Source organism: Condylostylus longicornis, unplaced genomic scaffold (genome assembly GCF_029603195.1).
Source record: "Condylostylus longicornis isolate FDR11 unplaced genomic scaffold, ASM2960319v2 ptg000043l, whole genome shotgun sequence".
Lineage (NCBI taxonomy): Eukaryota > Metazoa > Arthropoda > Insecta > Diptera > Dolichopodidae > Condylostylus > Condylostylus longicornis.
In genome coordinates, this window is record NW_026578012.1 from 1778950 (window position 1) to 1801797 (window position 22848).

The 22848-nt window shown below is 24.9% G+C and overlaps 6 protein-coding genes across 9 annotated transcripts in view; 3 read left to right on the top strand and 3 right to left on the bottom strand.

Annotated features, from left to right (window-relative positions):
• The window catches only part of LOC129610026 (F-actin-uncapping protein LRRC16A), an 85135-nt gene extending 78315 nt beyond the window's left edge, over positions 1-6820 (bottom strand). For 3 of the 4 annotated variants that reach the window (XM_055522338.1, XM_055522337.1, XM_055522335.1), the window contains exon 1: positions 6200-6793. In XM_055522338.1, the coding sequence (XP_055378313.1) occupies positions 6200-6236 (37 nt within the window). In that variant the 5' untranslated portion in view covers positions 6237-6793. Of the gene's footprint in view, positions 1-6199 lie in introns of all 4 variants that reach the window. The other variant, XM_055522336.1, reaches the window with a different exon arrangement.
• Positions 6821-8435: 1615 nt separating this feature from the next.
• On the top strand, positions 8436-12093 carry LOC129610030 (ubiquinone biosynthesis protein COQ9, mitochondrial). The gene is made up of 4 exons (XM_055522347.1): positions 8436-8527; positions 10797-11521; positions 11576-11785; positions 11838-12093. Exons 1-4 carry the CDS (start codon positions 8476-8478, stop codon positions 11877-11879), a joined length of 1029 nt encoding a protein of 342 aa, XP_055378322.1. The 5' UTR covers positions 8436-8475; the 3' UTR covers positions 11880-12093.
• Positions 8543-10717, top strand: LOC129610029 (glomulin). Its single transcript, XM_055522346.1, has 2 exons — positions 8543-9438; positions 9553-10717. Exons 1-2 carry the CDS (start codon positions 8790-8792, stop codon positions 10692-10694), a joined length of 1791 nt encoding a protein of 596 aa, XP_055378321.1. The 5' UTR covers positions 8543-8789; the 3' UTR covers positions 10695-10717.
• A 300-nt stretch (positions 12094-12393) lies between the features above and the next one.
• Positions 12394-15732, bottom strand: LOC129610020 (suppressor of cytokine signaling 6). The gene is made up of 3 exons (XM_055522325.1): positions 15530-15732; positions 15037-15451; positions 12394-14961 (listed from the first exon to the last, which is right to left on the bottom strand). Exons 1-3 carry the CDS (start codon positions 15630-15632, stop codon positions 14490-14492), a joined length of 990 nt encoding a protein of 329 aa, XP_055378300.1. The 5' UTR covers positions 15633-15732; the 3' UTR covers positions 12394-14489.
• A 1482-nt stretch (positions 15733-17214) lies between these two features.
• Positions 17215-19552, top strand: LOC129610019 (RNA-binding protein 28). The gene is made up of 4 exons (XM_055522324.1): positions 17215-17348; positions 17401-18466; positions 18527-18782; positions 18843-19552. The coding sequence occupies exons 1-4, from the start codon at positions 17324-17326 to the stop codon at positions 19377-19379; spliced, it is 1884 nt and encodes a 627-aa protein (XP_055378299.1). The 5' UTR covers positions 17215-17323; the 3' UTR covers positions 19380-19552.
• A 247-nt stretch (positions 19553-19799) lies between these two features.
• LOC129610053 (uncharacterized) lies at positions 19800-22520 on the bottom strand. Its single transcript, XM_055522373.1, has 5 exons — positions 21863-22520; positions 21436-21809; positions 20840-21362; positions 20556-20786; positions 19800-20487 (listed from the first exon to the last, which is right to left on the bottom strand). The coding sequence occupies exons 1-5, from the start codon at positions 22425-22427 to the stop codon at positions 20087-20089; spliced, it is 2094 nt and encodes a 697-aa protein (XP_055378348.1). The 5' UTR covers positions 22428-22520; the 3' UTR covers positions 19800-20086.
• Between the last annotated feature and the right edge of the window lie 328 nt (positions 22521-22848).

Sequence of the window (22848 nt, forward strand, 5' to 3'; positions counted from 1 at the left end):
TAACATAAAAATATTCTAATATCTGAAAATTAATTAATGTTAATGTCTTATTTAAATTGTCGCGGCATGAACCAAAAAAATTCCTAGTGAGTTCCTAGGTACAATACCGAAATATACTTTTGGCGACAGCAACGTATTCAATTTTTCAAAGTCAATCATATATTTATAGCAACGGTAATACGGAGTTATTGACAACAACATGAAGCGTACCATGTTTAATGAAGCAATAGAAGTTCAAGTAAGTTCTTGTACATGAAATTTTTTTATATTTTTTTTTAAACAAATTCATAAATTTCACATTTTGCTTGCTATACTGATGACCTGGTAAGTATATATAAACTTTTTTTTTTAATGAAACCCCTAGTAGTTTGCCCAATATTTTGGAATTATAATAATTACAAATATCTAATGAATGAATAAATGAATGAACGAATAAATTTATTAATGTTTTAAAGGAGTTAAAATTAAATAGAAAAAATTAAATTTTTTTTTTTTTTTTGGTATAAATCATCATGAAATATAATGGAGAAAGAGAAAAATAGCTTTTTATCACGCGATTTTTTTTTAAACCAAAATATGAAAAAAGAAATATTTAAATAAATAAATGTAATTATATATACGAATATTGCATAGGTTGTACAAATATATATATACAGCGTGATTCATTAATAAGTAAGTGATTAAACGTCTACCGTACATATATACGAATACAAAGCATAGGTACAATACCTTTGTATTACGTTAAGAACTTTGCAAACATAGAAAAAATAAGACTTATATTTCATTTATCATAAAATCAAAAGCCAATTTCCAATCGATCGTTAAAATTAACAGTTATCTCAAGCAGACTTCCATAAATTTTTAAAGTAATTTTTTTCCTACACGCAATAACTAACAAATAAGTAGCAAAAATTATGTAAGCACATATTGTAAGTAGAATATAAAATTCTATAATTCGAGTTTTATCATCACCTTTAGGCATTTTATATTTAGACCTGTTTAAATTTTATATTACTTAATACAGTACAAAGATTGCAATTTAATTCTTTTACAATAATTTTATAATGCATACAAATGCAATTTTATCGAAAAATTCAAATTCAATTTAATAAGTATTTGTTACTTTTAAGATAATTTTTATGGCTTCCTGTTTATAATACAAATTTTATTGAACATTAAAAGTTTTCTATTTAATTCATGTCTATGAACTTCTGGCTATATGTGTAAAATTTATCAATTATTACATAATTTTTATTATTTACCCTCAATAAGTAAGTACAACAAAGTATTTAATTAGAATCTGACTACCTAAAATAAATTATTCAATTATTATATTTAAATTATGTATTATATTTTTACAAAAACAAGAGAAAATTAATAATTAATAAAAATAAAACAAAAGGATTGCAACCATGATATTGCGTTTTTCTCATTTTATTGTTGTAAATTTTACAACTACATATTTTAAATTTGAAGGTCCTTTAGATTGCAGACTTCTCTCATTATATTGTTATTTTTTATTAATGACGTCAATAAAAATAGGAGAAAAAAAAATAAAAACCAATTACACATTTTGTTTTTGTTGTCTTTTTTTTTCAAGTCCACATTAAAACCTTCATATAGGAATTTACACAATTGATATACCCTTGGACTGTATATATAAATACATATATCAATTTTTTATGTGTATGTGGTATAATATAAACATAAAATATTCCATGGTAAAATCCTTGCAAAAGGATAAATAAATAGAGAAAAATATTTTATTTTTGCATTCAAAATGCATTCTATTTTTTTTGAGGTAAGTATACAAATGCATCTCTTTTATATTGTATACTAAACAATGTGACATTCTCATAAAATATTTATCGCATTATTTTTCTTATATTAAATTGAATTTGACAGTCCGTATAATGAATTGCATATTATTATTATTGATTATGTGCTTTTTGAACGTTGACATACTTTTGATTAAATACAATGAAATTATAAAAGGAAAAAATTGAAAGTTTTAGGGTAAATCAAAATTAATTAATTTCTATTAAATAAAATGTAATTGAAAATGATTTCCCTTTTAGTAGTTTTTTTTCTAAAATATGTATTGGAGTAGATCTATTTAAAAAATTGTGTGCTATACTTAACTATATATTATGAATAAAATAAATTGAAACTATAGTATAATCATCTTTAAATATAATTTAATATTTTTATGCAGTTGATTTGTCATTATTTAAATAATTTTAATAGTGAGGGCTTTTAAATTTAATTAAAAATATCTAGTTTATTTACAATTAATTACTTATGTAAATGTAAACTTCTAATTACTTATTCGTTTTAAATATAAATTTAAATAAAATTTGAAAAAAATATAAGTACAATAAATTAGTGAGTCAACTATGTTCTTCAATTATGCAAACTGGCATTTTATACACAAAATGAATGTAATTTCTCTGTAAAACAAAATTTTTTTACAATTTTTTTTGTAGTCCAAATGTTCAAGTCATCGAATATTTAATTGCTGACAAATTTACAAACATTGAAAATTTAAATAAAAAAATTTCAATTATTTACAAACAATTTCTTTTAAATTATAAGCTTTAGATAAAAGTCAGTAAATAACGAGAAATATTTTCTTATTAAAAAAATTTTATTAAATATTTGGATAACCCAATTTACCATAAAATTCTTCAATAATTTTATTCTTTAAATTTTAATTTTTATTTCAAAGTCACTTGGAAAAGTGCTGTTTTAAAAACTAACGTATTTGATCGGAATTAATTATTTTTGTTATTTGGAAATTAACAGTAACACATTGCCAGTGTCATAACCACGTTATTAAAACATAATTACCTGCGCAAGGGTACTAATGTTTCTTAATAACATTTTTATTCATAAAAATTATCAATTTATATTTATTTTTTAATATTAAAAATTAATTTAGAATTAAGGTATTCGCAATGTCAGTTGATAATAATTTTTTTACACACACTTTGCCAATTTTTTTTCTATATTACTTATAAACACATACTTAAATATTAAGTAAAAGAAAATTTTGTGAAAGAAAATGTTAAATTGAAGAAAACATAAAATATATTGTGCTTATATGTATGCAAAAATCTATAAGGAATTCCTTTGCGTAAAATAAAACGTGAAGAAATATTACTTACTTTATAAAAAAAAAGACAAAATTATATAAAGTAGGTCCCTGTAATATATAGGTATATTATTACCAATTTCGAATGAAAAACAGGTAAGTAAGTATATATGTTAATAATAAGTTCTTATTTACTTTCTTACATATTTCTTATACGAATATATATATATATATATATATATATATATATATATATATAATTCATTTAAATATTTATAGATAAATAAATGAAAGTATTACATTACACCAGTGTATGCAGATAATATATATATATATATATGTATATATATATATATATGTATATATATATATATATATATATTCTATAAATATTTATACATATACTTACATATTATACTAAGTAACAAAAAAAAAATAAAGAATATAAACTAGGTATGTACCTAACTGAAAAATACCTGACATACTTCCAATTCAATACTTTTCAATCGTTCCTTATATTTTTGAATGTTTTATTTTTTTCCTTTTTGTTTTTGACATTCAAATAAAACAGTAAGCAGATTATCTCTTTATAATATTTTCATTCATTTTGTATTCGCTTAAATTTATATAGGTAAGTATGTAAGTAAATATGTATTTATTGGTAAATACTGCTTTACTAGTATTTTATTTCATGTAGTTACATACTTGCTTAATATACATAGATCATTAGTTTTATTTCAAACTTAATATTATAAAAATTTAAAATTCTTAAAGCTTTTAAGATTTTTGATGATAAATTGAAGGTCTTTTCAGCGATTATTTATTTTAATTAGTTACAAACAAACACACTTACTAGTTTTTCAAAATGTCATATAAAATCATATTTTCTACAAATAAAATCAATTACTCTAAAGACAATATGGTAAGAGTTTGAAATTTTAAAAAATATCCCGGGCTTTTAATATTAATTTTCATTTAGAATTATGAATGCAAAACAATATATTTAATAAAATTATTATAATTAAAATTTATTAATGAATTATATTGGTTTATTCAGTACAAAAAAATTATGTTATACATAAAACAATTTTCTTTTTTTATATTATATTTTAAATAATTTTCTATAAGTAAGTATCTTCTATATACATTATGTAGGTATAACATTTAATATAAAAATTAATTTCTTTACATTTTAGTTACACAAGCAGTATATAAATATTTTTTATTATATTTGCTGCTTATATAATTCAAAATAAATCCAAAAATTAATTTTTTAAATATATACGTACATAGGTGCCTACATATTATGTAGTTATAAGCTGGTTATTTTTTTCTAACATACGTAAGTACCAACATATGTATCTAAAGCCTATCACATACTTATAATTTTAGATTTTTCCGCGCATAGGTATTTCTTTGTTAAGTAAATAATATGTATATATTTTACCCGGCTTTTTCCTCTTTCGGTTTCAAAATCTTTTTTAAATAAATGTACATGCTAAGTGAATTATATTAATTATAAAAGCTCCTGATTAAATGTATATATATATGTATGTGTAAATATTATTGAATTTTAATAAACTTATCCATAAAATTGATAAAGATGATGTTTACTAAAAAAAAATAAGTATTAATTGAATGCTATTGAATTTGCTTATTATTAAAAATGTATAATTAAACAAACATAAATTTTAAAATACATACATGATTAAATGAAAACAAAGGAGTCAAATAAAAGGAATACAAAATTTAAAAATTTCTTTAAAAAAAAAATCCTTGAAAAACCGTTTTCGTTATTGAATACATTATTATTTTTTTAGATTGCCTGAAAAATTTGAGAGTACATAAAAGAAGAAACAAAAAAAAAAAAATACGAACATGCGCCTCAGAACCAACTGATTCATCTTAAAAATTTAGAAAAAAAATACTTAAGTAAGGAAAGAAAAACATGTACAGAAGTTCAACATTCTTAAAACAATTTTGTTTTTTTTTTTTTTTTTTTAAATAACTACTTATGGTTATGTACACATCTAGATAGATAGGTTGATAGTCACTTTGATTTTCTTTGGTACAATAAAGGGCATAATAATTCTTATTAGAATGCTAAGGATATTATGTATATATATATATAACGTATATGAGTACATGTACATTCGCACTATCAAAAACATTCTTTAAATTATACTTTTTATTTAATTATTCGAAATTCAAAATGAACGCTTAAAAAATAAATTCTAGTTAATAGATTACTGTAGGTGGATAAAAAAAAATTGTGAATACTTAATTATTTTTAGAAGATAGGTAGGTTCTTACTTCTAGCACCTACCTATCTGCTAGCTTATTTCGTTTTAATTATTTCATTTTTCTTATTTTAATACTTACTTCACTTACATCCATGATAACACACAACTTTTTTTTAAATATTTAAACTTAAATATTAAAAATAAAATAGCTATATAAATGATTAAGTATAAAAAAAAATTAAATAAGGCAGGGCAGGGCTTGAAAAAAAGGAAATAATAAAAAAAAAAAAGAAAAAAATAAATAAATATCTGGGTAGGTATGTAGATTTGATATTAATATATTTTTATAGTATGGACAATATTAAATTTTATTAAAAGGTTATCTAGGATTTTGTTATACCTACTAATAATATAATTTAATTTATTTTGTTATATGTGAACACAATATTCTTAATATCCTTGTATTTTATTTTTTTTTTCCTTTACTTTCGGTTCCGTCAATGTAAACAATTTATCTCTGTGTACTTCAAGGTCTTTTAGTATTTAAGACCTTGAATAGGAGAGAAAAATAAGTATTAGTAGAATAGAATAGAACCTATAAACACATACATTTTTTTAATACTTATCCCTTATATGTAAAATTGAAAAAAAAAGTATTGTTGGTAGATGCCTACATATGTATGTATATACAACATTGTTTAAATATTTTTATTACATAAAAAAAAAATATTTTAAAATATTAAAATTCATTTTAAATATTTAGGTGTAATACAATTCTGAAACAGTTATATTAAAAAGTTTAAGAAAAATTTAATACGAAATACATATACATATGTAAATATGTAAGTAGGAAGGTACATACCATTTAAGTCCTTAGTTAACTGAGAGCGGGTCGACATTTTGGATGCAAATATTTTCGCCAGATTTACAGATTTTTTTTGTTATCCTTTTCAGACAGAAAAATTATATTTCTTGTTATATATATATTTATTTATATATGTACACATATATATACAATATGTATAATTTTACTATTATCATTTAATTTGTGATCGAAATCTTTTTTTTTTATTTTTCTTTTTTTTAAATATAATTTTTTCAAAAAATCAAAATTAAAATTTTAATTTAAATGGCATTTTATTGATTATTTTTTTTTTTTTTAATTTTTTTTTCTTATATTTTGCCACAAGAACACAACTTAGAACACAAAAATTTTACAGGATGCATTTTTCCTGCATTTTCTTTTTAAAATTTTCAAAAATATTTATTCTGAAAATATAGAAATTTGAAATATTTTATTTCATTTAAAACATTTATTCATTTAAACTTTTTATTTTATAGATTTTTTATGAAAATTTCTTTTTTTCTTAGTTAATAAAATAAAAAGGAAACTAAACAACTTATATTCTTATTAAAACACTACCACCCGCGTACATTTTAATTTTCTTATATTTATTCTTTCCAATAAAAAAGCTAAACCGAGACTGTTTAGGATCTGCGTGTTAAAAAGAGAAGGCTTTATTAACGTCATATAAAAACAAAAAACAAAACCAAAATGAAACTACTTTGACATTTGTGCACATCTGCAAAGATGTATAATGTGTATTCAATATTGAATAATCGATTGTTTAATATGTAAGAGCTTTTAAGAAAAGCAAATAATTACTTGTTTTAACAAGACATATTTTAGACTTGTGACGTCTTCAAGTTCTAATTCTTCATCAATACATTACAACTGTTATATATTATATAACAGTACAGCAACTTAAATAGTACTTCAGGTTTGCTTTTCATATATGCAACTTTCATAACCCTATTTTCATACAAAAAATGTCAAAATGCTGTCAAATTATTTTTTTGCTGTAATATTGTGTTTATAAATTGAAAGTACGTTGACTATTATAAACCTTCAATAAAAAAAAACATTGATAAAATAATAGTTTTATATGGAACCATCATAATGTGGTATAAAAAAAACCATAAATATATTAATAGACTGACAGTCTTTGTTTCGTTTTCTCTCTAATAGGTTTCCCTATCTTCCCACATTTCGTAAAAAGTTTTATGATTTTAGAACTCATCTAATTTTGACATTCTATTATATTAATAATATAATTAAAAATTTGAAATAAAGGTGGGTTTCCAAAAATCCAACTATCCGAAAGTCCAAACAAAATAGTTTTTCCTTTAGAGTCTAATTACAGCTACATTCATTAAAATTTTCGATTTCCACTTACGTATGTACAGAAGGACCGACATTTGATATCTGACATTAAAATTAATTCGTAAATAAATATAACATAACCATACCTTAGTAAACACCTACATAACAATAGAAAAAATTTAGTTTTTTTAGTAATATTTTTACTTAATACAATAGTTACAATTTGTAAAATAAAAAAAATCTCGAAATAACTTTAAGAGGAATTATCACAATCGATATATACTATGTAAAATTAATAAACACGTTTTTGTTTTGGCTTCAGCCCTCAGTCGAAAGTTAAATTTTTTTTAATTGATAAATTCGACGAGCACTTTTAAGTAATCCCAGTTTTGCATATGCATTAGTAAAATTAAAAATTTTCATTTGTTAAAAATATTCTCCGAAAGTCCGAATTCCGAATACTGAGAGGGGAGGCACCTCTCTATTTTTTCTATATTTTTCATTTCAAATTTCTTTAATAAAAAATTTGCAGAAACCTGATATTCCTTAAAAGAAAATAAGATTTGAAAATTCTTGAATAGCATATTAAATATACAAACTCGGCTCGATGTATGTAACCATATCCCAACTCAAAACCATAAGTTTTTCCCGAAATATTTTAGAAAGCTATTATGGTGCGATGAGAAAAAATATGAGGCAATCAAATTATTTCAATGAAAAGGAATTGAAAATTAGATTTTAAAACAGTAATTACTTAAGGGCACATATAAAATTGTCATGTTCTGATAATACATGATAGATCCCATTTTGATATCTCAGGCTTCTATATCTGTCATTGGGCGGGTAATTACTGAAATACATATATATGTATTTTAAAAACTTCAAAATTGACTTTTGAATTTGTTGCAATGTTCTAGATGAAAAAACGAGCCCATAAAAAACTGACTTACAAGGTATGAATTAAAACGAGCGAAATGGCACATTTAAAGAAAGTTATGAAATTAAATAATTTGTTTTCTATAAGATGTAAGTGTAATTAATCTTAAATGTGGTTATGGAATTAATAATAGCATTAAATTTATTGATCAGTTTTTAAAATTCATTTTAAATATATTGTGTAACGTTCTTTAAAACTAAAAAAAAAAATAATTCTTAGAACCAAAATATGTCAAACGGTTGTCAATTATAGGGAGTGAGATGCGAATGTGTTTGTGTAGTTATTTACCTTGTGCTCTTTTTGTATTAAATCATTTTAAGGTGACTAGTGCGAGAATAAAAATTTTCAAAAATGAATGATGATACTTTTGATCCAGAAAGTAATTTATTACAATTGATAAATCAATTAATAGCGGAAAAACATTATGATGGAATCGAAATATTATTTAATGATAAACGTAATATAAATATACTAATTGAGAACACAGCCGATTTTGTGGAATTGTGCAGAAAACATTTGACTGATGAAAATTTTCGCAAACAACCGGCGCTCTATTTTGCTTGCGAAAATTTATTGAAAATTATAGCAAAGTCAAGTCCACTTACTGAAGCTCTTTTTGAATTACTGGATATAATTGATACATCGAAGTCAGATGATATTTTTACAAGTGCCTTGAAAGCCTTACAAATATGTTTATTAAGAAAGGAGAGTGATCGAAAAAGTTTGGAATGGGGCTTAAATGAAGTAATTGCTTATGTATCGCAACTAGAATATCCTGAATTTTTAAATACATGTTATGATGAAAAGCAAATGGCTCTTTTCGAACAAAATGAGCAAATTCATAAAATTCTTATTAACTACATTACTATAACATTATTTTATGAACCTATTCTACAAAAAGAAATTCAAAGTTCTGTTACGAAAAATTTTAAAAGTACTGATTGGAACACATCAACTGTCATTTCCTCATTTTTACTGCAACTTTTAGGTCGTCCTTTAGGTAAGTTTTTATTACGTTAATTTAATTTGCAAATTCTATAAACGAAAATTATAGCAATATATATATTTTGAAATCTGTTGTTATTCATTTTTATTAATGTTCAATTTCTTTTAGCACTTTTAGATTTGACGGTCAAAGAGAAACATAAAACTAATACTCATTCGTTACAATGTGCTCAGCAATTAACTCAAGATTTGTGTAAAATTTACAAGAATCCGTATTATCTTTTGAATTTCGTTGAAGCAAGATGCCGATGGAGAAAGGACACGTTAAAAAAAGACACTTACGAACGATTTTCCAAATTGGTTTATATGAATATCGAAAGATTTCCATTACTTTCTTTTGCCGTTTATTATTACTTGCTAATAGGAGAAGAATTTATGCCGTCCAACGCACCTAGAATATATAATCCAATTTACATATTTGAATCATGTCTGTATTTAGTTGAAATTCTTTTAAAACAAAATGAAGCTCTTTTACATTACAAAGGATTAATATTATGCCATAAAACACTTAACAATCTTGATGGTGTAAAAATTAATTCATCTTCGTTGGACTTGAAAATTTATGCTGATTTCAGTGAGCAATTGACCAAAATTGTTATTTTTTCAGAACATGAAATATTACGAAAAATTGGTGTCAATTTATTCAAACAATTAATAATGCAGTTTGATATAGAAGGGCAATCTGTAATTTTAAAAAAATTATTAGAAACAACGGAACATAGCGGACTATTGGGATATTTCATAACGATATTTAAAAATTTAGTCGCCGAACAGCTTGATCAAAAAGCAAATTTAATTTGTTTTTGTACTGGAACGGAGTTTAAAAATATTTTATTGAAATTGTGTTGTAAACTTAAGAAGGGATCGGAGACTGATTTAATAGAACATTCTGATCACATTATATCAACATTAAACGCTCTTCGTTATTTCGCACAAAGGGATACCAATAACTTAACCGGTTTTTGGAATTTTGTTAGTGATATTGAAACAGAATTTCTGAATCCCCTACGGGATGGTTTGAATTTTTCAAGAGCCCATTATAAAGCCGAAGAATATCGCGTGCAAAATGATATTCAAATGGAAGGGGAAAACGAACTTTTTGAAAAATTTATGATCAATGATGAAAATTTACCGAATTTTAATAAAGCTCAGAAATTAGATATTTTGACTCGGTCTATAGTAACTTTTGATTTACTTGAAAGTTTAATTGCTAGGGTTAATGAGTGTTTAGATAATAAAAGGAAATTGTAATAAAAGATTTTGTTTGCTTGAAATGTGTCTTTTTATTCTATTAAAAAAAATTTACCAACAAAACAAATCGCTCACAAAATATTTTGATATTTTCTTTTTTAGACGTTCAACGCAATTTTTCTTCTACGGCAACCTCCACTATTTTTCTTAATCAATTATATTGGAACACAAACTTGTATGTAGCCGTAGGACGTAATTATTATAGAGGATTCGTTTTAGACAGTCCAGTAGTCAAAAATGCAACTCTTGACATTAATAAAAAATATAATTTCAGTACAAGTTCAAGTAATCCCACCGTAGATAATTTTCGAGCCCGCGAGGAAGCTAAGGAAAAAGAATACCAAAGACAAGAAGCGGAAAAGGAGAAATCAAAAGAGCATGATGAGAAAGATAAAGCTAAAGAAGAAAAATTAAAAGCAGTACGATTGAAAATCCTAGAAGCATCACTACCTTTCGTAGAACAATACGGATGGACAATCGAAGCACTAATAAATGGAGCTGAAAAAGCGGGTTTACCTGGTGTTGCGCATGGTCTATTTCCAGATGGTAGTATAGATTTAATTCTCCACTTTTATGGAGATTGTAATAGTAAACTAGTTGAATATCTAAGGCAAGAAACCAAAAATGGAGAAATAATTCCAAAGGAACCAACAGAATTTCTTGTAAAAGCTACTAAATATCGTTTAGAAATGCTTATACCATATAAAAAACATTGGCCTCAAGCATTAGCTAAAATGGCTTTGCCACAAAATGTACCTAAGTCATTAGCACAAATTTTAACATTAATAGATGACATTTGTTATTTTGCTGGTGATAGATCTGTTGATGTAATTGAATAGGAATTAAAATAATGTATCATTAATAATTTTTTTTTTTTTTAGTTTGGATGGTATACAAGACGTATAGGTATGTCTACAATATATAAGCTAACAGAGTTATATATGTTACAAGATAAGTCAGAAAACCATCAGGCAACATGGGAATTTTTACAAAATAGAATGAATGAGGCTCAAGTAGTAGAATTAGTATTTGGACAATCTGGAGAACCAAGTCAACGAACTAAAAATAGATTGAATGCAACATTTGAAACAGTAAATATAAGAAGATAAAATTTCAATATTCAAAAATTTTATTTATTTTTAGGCAAGAAACATTCTTGGACTTAATTATGATAGAAGAATATAATAAAAATTTTAATTTTCTTTGTTTTTATATTAATTGTTTAAGAAATTCGGTTCATGGTGTTTGCAAAGACATTCTAATGTAAGTTTAACAAAGTCAACAAAGAAGAGAAATTACTGTTTACCTTATTTATTGTAAATTCTGGTCAAAGGTTGTTGTGATATTAAAGAAAAACTTAAATAAAGCAAAAAAAAATGAAAAAATAAAAATAAAAGGAAATACAACAAGAATTGGTATTTTATTTATTTATTGGAATTATATAAATAAAATATGAATTACAAAAACGAAATGTGCTCAACTTTATTTTAAAAATAAATACTTTTTATTGAAAAAAAATTTCCAGATAAACATTTTATTTTGCTAAAATAATTTATAATAGTCTGAGAAAGAAAACAAAACATGAAATTCGATAACATATTAATAAAAAAAAAAATAATAATGAATAATATTGATTTCTAAGTAAAAATAAGATGAAGTAAAACAATATCTTAAAAATATTCTTTACATACGCGTACATTGTAAGGATATACTTATATTTGCATATGTAGTTAAAATATATGTATAAATACAAATATTAATATTTAGCTGATAAATAAAAATTAAATTATGATTTTATTTTTTCAATTATGATTACATATGTTATCTTAAATATATATAAATACAAATATATATTGATACATATATATTCAATATGTACATATACATATCTTTACTTTCCCTTGAGATAAATCTATAATTTTTATTATTCTACGCTTTTTTAATATTTTTACTTTTTTTTATTTACTTTTTTTTTTTCTTTTTGTATCAAAATATTGATATTCAATTAAATTCATATTATAAACGTTTAAAATTGAGTTTGAATTATGGAAGAAAGATGGTATTTTTCTAATTCATTGTTTAGTTTTTGGATTTGTGCGTTATTTTGTATTTTTATGAATTTTCTTAAAAATCGAAATCTCTTCGGAATACGTCTACGCAAAATTATGTTGTGGTATCAATTAATTCATTTTGGTTTTTTTTTTTTTTTTTTTTTTGAAAAATTAAGTATTGCCATTATATTTTTCAATGTATATTATTATAATTTATATATATTTAAATATTATTTTCACATATATTATATTCTATGATGCAAATAAGTTCGATAATAATACGCAATAACTACGTTTTTACAATTTTTTATATTTAATTATTTTTAATACATTTTTTATCTTTTTAGTTTTTAGAATCACATAAATCCATTAAGATATGATCTCTAGTAAGAGTATTTTCCTACAAAGATTAGACTAAATAAAAAAAAAATAATAATTTCTAATCTATAAATACTTAATATTAGATATTTATTCGGTTCAAAGAAGTAGTGTTCGAATTTAGTGGTCTAATACAACCGTTCTAACAGTTTGGAATATCAATAGACCTTTTTACATCGGTGTCTTTTCTATATAAAATCAACATTCTTAATTAAAAATAAAAAGTAGACTTCTTTGAACTGATAAAAAATATTATGTAAATAAATCTGTACATATAAAATGCAAAAATGTTAATTATATAAATAGATAAATGTAAACAATATAAGTTATTCAATTATATTTTATACATTTATACATTACGATTTATTTACTTTTAATTTGGTAAATTTTAAAATAAAAGAAGAAAAAAAGTATTGAAATGAATTGATGCCTAAATATTCTTAATGATTAATAATGTGTAAAAATGTTACTTTTTGGCTTTTTTTCACTTATTTTCATATTATAGTTTTTCCCTTTAAACATACATACATTATTATGTATTAGAGAAATTATTTATATTAGAGAAAATATTTATCGCCTGAATATATATTACATTCGATTTTTATTTTTTATTCTTAATATAAAATATAAAATAAATTACAATATTATGTATACATGAATAAAATTAGAATATATTTTTTTTTGTTTAAATATTTTTAAAGCAACCATTTCAAAGATAAATAACGCAATTGAAAATAAATCATACTTTTTTTTGGCAAAAGTATGGTCTTATATTAAAATTTTCTACAATTTAAATAACATTGTCTAAAAATTTTTAAGCCTTTAATTATTTTTAATTGTTATCATAAAAAAAGTTCGCTTAATTTATAATACAAAATGTTCTCTCTTTATTAATAATATAAAATTTACTTATATGGAAAAAAGACTTAAGTAAGTTTTCTGAAAGTATGGTTTTCCATTTTGTTATAATTTCTTTAAATGTAGTTATTGTATTTCACATGGAACAAAATTTTAACTTTTTTATTACAATTTCTAAAACAATTGTTTTTTTTTTTTCCTTTTGTATTTAATTGGCAGACATGTTTATCATATAAATAAAAAATTATTTTATAAATTAATTTTGATCAAAATGCGATAAAAATCGATTATAACAATTATTAAAAATGATAATTTTTTTTATAGTTAATATTATTTTGAATTAACACCAAAATTTTTCTGTTTTGCAATGAAATAATGTAAATAAAACAATAACATTTTATATTAGCTAAATATAATATCAAACTCAAAATCTGAATCTAAATAAGATGCATGTTATGAAAAAAGATAAAGAAAAATTTAACATATACAATATATTCTTTTTTATAACTTAAAAAACTAATGAACTTTTTTCAGTTAGAAATTGCTGCAATTTAACTGGTATTGGTAATTTTTCAATATCTTTTGCACCTAATTGAAATTTTTGATTAATTGCTCTTTTACTCAAATCCTGAAGTGTTGGTATTTTAACGTAACGACTAATTGGATATCGTAAATATACTGGAACAACATTATGCGCTTTAACATAACACACAAAATTTTCATCGGTGCTTCTTAACATTATGTCTTCGATCATGTCGACAACAGATTCATATTGACGCTCTTCAAAATGCCAAAAATTCTCACGATATTGTAAACGATAGTGAAATGTACAATTACATATACGAAAAGATAAAGTAAAGCGACATGCCTCTGTTTCAGAACATGATTCAGAATCGCGAACTAAAAATGATCCATTTGGTTTGTCAGTTAGTTGCTTTTGTGCATCTTGACGTGATGTTTCACCCCAATACCACACATAACTGCAATTAAATTTACATTTCAATTTATTATACTGTAATAAACAAACCTATATTTATTATATTTTTTAAACATACTTAATCATTTCAGTGCAAGCTTTATACATTATCATGTTTGGTCCTAAGCTATTATTTTCTATCCATTTTTTGGCGATATGACGTCTATAGTGATGTGTGAAAGGAATTTCTAGTAAATTATCATTATTAAAATTTGAGCAACTGGTTTCATTTTTATTATCTAGTTTTTGATCCGTTTTGTGATTATCATTATTATCGTTACTCGTTTGGGCAGTCTGATTAACACAAGATAAGTTTTCTTGCTCAAAATCTGAATCAACTGACTTTGATGTTGTCAATTTATTAATACTTTGGTTCATACGTAGAGGAAGTTTTGATTTAATTCTTTGAAATACGTTATCTTCTTTTTTAATGCTACGATTTCTTTTCTTCTTGAGATCACCATCGCTTCCAGAAAATGTTTGTAAATCTTGTTCTTAAAAAATGGAAAAGATTCAAAAATAAAAAATCAATTATTTTATTCTTTGTCTATTTTTGTTGTATATATACTAACTTTGTAAATCTTTCTGTTTGCGCAATGAGGAAAACCATCTTATTGAATTTTTCAAAGGTATTTGCTGATTCTTTTTATTTTGTGATGCATTTTCTTCGTCCATTTTGTATTTGAAAACTTAAAAATTTTTGCTAAAACATTTTTTCAGCTATATTAAAATTATGAAAATTTCTCAAGACGACAAATGAAAAACAATTCAGGTTCACGACTTTATTTAATAAACATGTTGATGAAAAAAATTTCCGTATGGGAAATTATGCTATTCACAATTTATTTGATGCAACTTGTTTTTAGTATAGCAGCACACATGCAGTTATTGCTTGATTGTAAATTCAGTGTAATCCAAATTCATTTCTCTGCTATTATTTGAGCTGTTGCCTTAATACAAATCTAATACGCCAACTGCCAACTTAAGTTAGTTTGTAAAGTACTAGAAATCTTTTGATTGCACACTTCCTTTCTGTTGCTTATGAGATTAGAGCACGCTTTAATATAAACGAATAAAATACAAATAACTAAATGAATAATTTGAAACAAGAGGAAAAGTAAAAGTTGCTTGTCAATTCAATTTACTGCTGCCTCTGCTAAAATCTGATCTGTTTTCAATCCACCATATTTCAATTTTATTCAAATTAAACACGATCTTATAACATTATGTCGCTTTAATAAAAATCATGTCACTAGAGTGCAAATTATGAATATTTTTGTACTTTTCAAACCAGTTATAAATAATTTTTAAGAACGCACAAAACCAAAAATATTTTATTTCTTTTTTATTACTCAAAATAAAGACTTTAAAAATGAAAAAATTGTTGAGTTCACAAAATAAAAAAATTTTTATATTATTATTATAAGTTTTTTTATTCGTTTATCGATCAAGTCTTTAATTTTATTGGAGTTTTTTGTTTAAGTTGTTTCTCCAATTTAACATTTGGAAATGCGTACAAGCTCGATACAATGTTGATTAATAAGTTGGATGAAGAATCTATTGTGAATATAAGGAATAAAATTTCCAGCAACAAATTTTCTTGTGTATAGTATACTACAAATGAACAAAGAGGTACTAATGGTGTTGTGTGAGTTGAATTTAGTGGAGTCAATTTTAGTTTAATATTTGACTCTGTCAATTTAATAAAATTTGACGTCTTTACATTAGAACAGATTTTAAAATCAAAGAGCTTATATACTTCAAATTTGAGGAACTGTTAAATAACAGAATACGTGATAGAATGTAATTCTATAGTTCGTTTTTAAAATCAGAGCTCTTAAAGTAGACTTTTGCTAAATCTTTGGACGTTTGGATAAAATTTTAACTAATCAAAAATTTTATATTGAAAATTCGTTTATCCAATATTTTGGGTTTGAAAATATTTAACTTCTGGGTGAAGATCGTGGTTTGAGGAGATAATACATAGAAACATATATGGGCATGTTCGAAAAGTATCAAGTAAACAAAAAATTATGCATTAGTTCTTCGGGATTAGTTGAAATCGGCATTTTTATTTGGTTTTTGTGATAGTCTCAACAGTTTAAAAATACTATTATCTGGACGTAAAGACGTTGAGTGGAACTCTCTCGTTAAATACTACTTTACCACTATGAAACTAAAATGACATAATAAGTGAATTGTCATAGCTCTACTACCTAAATGTCAGTGTCAGAACTCTCCTCATTATTAGGATAGCATTTAAAAAAGAAGGAGGTTGAAAATAATAAACAAATACACGTGCAGTCACATAGTAAATAAAATAATTGTAATATCGATGATTAAACATTGAAATTAGTTTTTGAAATATGAACTTTGAAAGCAATATGAAAGGTAAACGTAATTTTGAATCTTTCGCCTAATATTAAATCTTATTTAATTAAAGATGAAAAGGATTTTATTCCACTTGAAGCAAAAAAAAAGGTAAAAGTTAAAGCTAATCTCAAAGAGCAAAAAGAAAGACGAAGGCAAAAACGGGGAAGAATTATTGTAAGAAATATTTCGTATAAGGCTACTGAAGATTCCTTTCGTGATTTTTTTTCAAAATTTGGTAAAATTGTTGATATTAAGTTATTAAAAAGAGGCGATGGTAAATTGGTAGGATGTGGATTTGTGCAGTACGAAACAGTTAACCAAGCAGCGAAAGCAATTTCAAAAGGAAATAATACATCATTTTTAGATAGGATAGTTGTCATAGACTGGGCTATTGGTAAAAATGAATATGAAAAGAGAAAAAATATGTCTATTAAAAAGGAATTAAACAGAGAGAAGGAAGATATCTCTGTTACTATAAAGGAAGAACCTTCGGAAAGTGAGTCAGAAATAGAAAAAAATGAAAGTAATTCGGAGCAAAGTGATACTGAGGGAAACTGCACTGAAGAAAGTCTCCAAAATGAGAATTCTGAAAGTGAAAATTATATGGACATAGACGGAAATAACTCAGAAAATGGAGACAAAATGGAAAAAAAAGATATTGAAAAAACGTTCGAATCAAAGCCAAAATTCAAATCTAACGATATAAAAGAAGAATGCACAATATTCATTAAAAACGTCCCATTTGATGCTACTGAAGATGATTTAAGAAAAGTATGCCGGAAATTTGGTCCCATTTACTATGCTCTCATTAACAAAGATCCGATTTCTGGGCATTCTCGAGGAACAGCATTTGTTAAATTTAAAACAAAAGATTCTGCGGAAATGTGCTTGAGAGCTGGCGACGAATTTATCTTATTGGACCAAATTATGGAAGCTTTACCAGCTTTAAGTAGGGAAGAAGCTAAAAATAAAGGAAAAAAGGATGAAAATCATAAGGATTCTAGAAATTTGTATTTAATTAAGGAAGGACTAATAATGGCAGGTTCAAAAGCAGCGGAGGGTGTTTCTTCCAGTGATATGGCAAAACGGCATAAAATTGAACAAACAAAAGGTCAAGTCTTAAAGAACTTAAATAGGTAAACTGTTTTGTCAAAAATAAATTTTGATATAAAACGAAAAAAATTCTTGTTTTGCAGGTTCGTGTCAAGAAATCGTTTATCTATCCATAATTTGCCTTTAGATTATAATGATGAAAAGTTAAAAGACATGGTTATAAAATATACAAATTTTAAACCGCATGAATGTCGTATAATTAGGGAAAACAAACCTTCAGTGGGTTATCCATTAGGGAAATCCAAGGGTTTTGGATTTATGTCTTTCAAAAGCCATAAAGAAGCTTTATTAGCTTTGAGGAAATTAAATAACAATCCTTCTATATTTGGTAACCAAAATGTAAGCAGAAATTGGTTCTATATAAAAATAATTATTTTATTAATATAAAATAAATTTCAGCGTCCAATAGTAGGTTTCAGTATTGAAGATAGATCAGTTCATAATGTTAAAAAGAAAAGATTAGAAAAATCGCGTCAGAATAACCCGTTCTTTAAAGAAAAATTAGAGAAACTAAAAGCTAAAAAACAGCAAAAACTTCAAAAAGATAATAAATCTAATATACAAATCATGAAAAATAATACTAATAAAAACCATACAAATTCATCAACTCAGCCAGATAAATGTATTGATGAAGATTTTATGGGGATACCAGCAAAACCTGGAAATTTTGTGAGGACTCGATCAACAAAGAAAATTCGTGAACAAACTTTGCAACATAAAAAGAAACTTTCACTACTTAAACAAAAAAATAAAAAGGAGAAAGAAAGAAAGCAATTACGAATTGAAAAAAAAGCTATTGATCGACCCAAGAAGGGTAAGAAAAAGTTGGAAAAAGATAGTTTTTCACTGTTAGTAAATAAATACAAAAGTTTATTGGTTCCAAAATCTGGTAATGAAACTAACAAACCTAGAAAAAAGAAATGGTATACGGAATAGAAACAATTTCACTTTAAAGGATTATAAAATAAACTTAGATTATATAATTCAAATACTTACATACAATGAAATAAAAATTTTATATTTAGTAAAAATATTCATATTTGTTATAAGGAAACCACAAAATTCTTTATAGTTCTTTTTTCGTATCTTCATGTAAAAAATACGTTAAAATAAAAATTTATTGATTCATTTAATTACATTATTTGAATTTAAAAATAAAAAAAACAAGTAAGTTCGTAGTTTACCTTTCAATTTTTGATTGTAGACAAAATAACATACATATAATTTTGTTCAAATACAAAACTTTAACAAATTTTATTCATAAACATTTAAATATTTATTTACTAATTAAGTAATTACTTTACTAATTATTTGTGACAAAAAAAAAAAATTTGTGAGACTGGTAAATAACTTAATCTTGTTTTCAATTTATCAAATTTTACTTAAATAAGACGGAAACATATTAAAATTAATATGTTATTTGGATTTTACGAACACTACAACTTAAATTAATATTATGTTATTTCTTTATCACTTAAAAAGTTATAATGATCAACTTTAGCAAAAATAAAGTCATATGTAATTACTAATAAAATAAAAAATTAAATAGCTCTGAATTCATAATATTAAATAAAAACTTAAGTCAGCAAGTTGAGTTAAAAGCAAAAATAAATAGAAATAAAATGCTGTAGAAATACATCCCACTAAAAGTCTCCAATATCATCTAAATCATCGTCTGCGTTGAGGTCATCAAAGATGTCGTCTTCGTCGTCATCATCCTTTTCATTATCTTTGCCAGTCTTTTCATTTTTACGTCTACTAAAGTTATTCATTCTCAGCCCGTAATTATTTGTTTGGTTCCTAGTGTATTGATATTTACCGGAATTAAAACCATATGTTGAAGAAGTGTATGGAAGTGGTGGTAAAGTCGAAAAATCTGGTTTCACATCCACTTCGGTAAAGGAATTACATAGCCTAGAATTTTCGGTTTCGTTCGATTTACTAGATATTGGTGTCATAGATGTTCTCTCAAATTTTGGAGGATCTGAGAAAATATTTTGTTCAGCTTGATTGTCTAAGAAATCATCCTCTTCTTCTGGTTCCTCTGCAACAGAAAATATACATATATTTGAAAATTAAAGCAAATTTTATAAGAAATAATTTTATGAATACCATCATCAAAGTCATCGTCTACATTAAAATCATCATCCATATTATACGTTCTAGCACAAGCTAATAGCTCATCATCATCCATTGGTTCTTCTTTGATTCTACTTTCAAGTAAATTACCTGATACATGATTCGAATTGTTTTTATTTCGATTTTGTTCTGGTGAATTTAACATATCTTCATAATCATTGTATTCTTGTTTAATAGGAAGTGATCTGTGATAATGTTTTAAATCTGAAATAAAATCAATCAATAGAAGAATGTTTTGGAAATATTAATGTACTTACGTTGGTTCATATTTAGTCTTATTTTTCTGGCTTCGTCGAAGAAATTTGCTTTACTATCTTCATCCTCTTCTTCTTCTTCTTCATATTCATCGGAATTAAATAAAACATTTTGTTCATCCTTTTCATCTGAATGGGTTTTTGTTGCACTATCACCACTAGGTTTGGGGATTTTTGTTGTCGTTCCCTTAGAGTTATTCTCTCCCTTTATGGCCTCTTGCAATTTCTTTGGGGCATTAGGAATCCTCGATTCTCCCGGTAACCCTATGTTACCCTTGGATCTCCTAAAACGAACTATTAAACTTCGATTTCCTATTGGTGTGTTGTATGTCCGTTTATAAGCTTCCATAGCATCTTCAACATTATTGTAACGAATAAAAGCATATCGAGTATATTTCATGCGTTGAGCATAACCAATATCAATTCTTGCTGCTCCTGGAAAATGTTCTTTGACGGTTTTTACACATACTTTTGTCGGAAGATTTCCAATATATAATGTATATGGGTCAATTTCTTCAGGTAAAACCTAAATATTTAATATTTTATTATTTTGGATCGCATGTAACGTATATTTTTTTGAAATCTTAAAAGTCTTATACCGATTGATTTTCTTCGTTAGATGGAAATTTTTGCTCTGCAACAATTTTTCCTGTACCAAAAGGAATTTCACAAAGTTCTTTTCGAACTTTTTCTATATCATTACCATCTTTTAAAGTGACAAAGCAGTACCTTGGGGTAGATGGTTGCTGAAAATGTACCGTATCGATAGCAGTTGAATATTTTTTAACAACTTGTTTATTGAGATCTGGATCAGGAAATTTCAAAATCAACATTGGTGTTCGTTGCATTTTATTAAATTCATTTTCCAATGCTAAGGCTTTCTCTGCATCATCTCGATCCCATTCTTTGGACCTCATATATCTTGCAGACATAGGTTTTCTTTTTGATTTTCTGTTTACTAATATTCGTTTACCTAAAAAAAAATGTTTATTTTCGTTTAATTTAACTTTTTTAATATTCCATTACCGTCCGGATCTTCAAGATTTGTATTTGGATTTACTTGCTGTACGGTATTTGGTGTAACATTTCTTAAATTAAGCAAGGATCTTGAGCGAACTTGTAATCCACGGAAATTGACTCCTCTACCACGCAAAGGCGGACGGATAACACAGGGATTTGGTATCCTACTCATTCCAGGACTTATCCCAGGTAACATATTTGAAGTTGATAAACAGTTTGAATTTGGTTTAATTGCCTTCATGTTCGGCCTTATAGGTGGTGGTGGTTGTGTTAAGTCAAATATTGGCATAGGTAATTGATTAAGATTTGAGTTAACCGGCGGTGGAGGTGGTTGCGTTGGTGGGGGTACAATTGGAGGCGGAGGTAAATTTGTAGGATGATCATATCTGGATGGCCACTGTGGTGGTCTAGTATATATTAAATTCCCTGGATATGGAAGAAATGGATAAGGTGACAATGCTGGTGGAGACTGTTGTGTTTGTGCTTGTGGAAGATATTGTGCCGACATTAATGGTGAGGTAATCCTCTTTGTTTGATCTTGTACAAAATTTTCTTCTGAACTTCTTTTCATAATTATGTCTTCTAAAAAACAATTTTTTCTTATACAAAATATTTCTTAATCTACCAATAGTTTTGATCTCTTAAAATGTAAACACTTCTTCAATAGTTTTCTTATTGATGTCGAAAGCCATAAACACAGTTTACACGAACACACATATGACAACAGTCGAAATCGTATGCGAAAATTTTCAAAATGTCAACTAAACAATTACATCAATCATTAAGGTGTGAACGACGGTAAACACATTTTTGTATAGAGTTGTCATTTATTTTAAAATATTAATAATATAATAAATAACTCAGTTATTTTGTTAATATTGAAAATAAAATAAATCAATTAAATTTCAATTCCAATAATTCCTACAATTCCTACAAAAAACAATTTATGTATTTTTTGACAACCTTAAAGGATAAGATGTGTCAAAAAATTA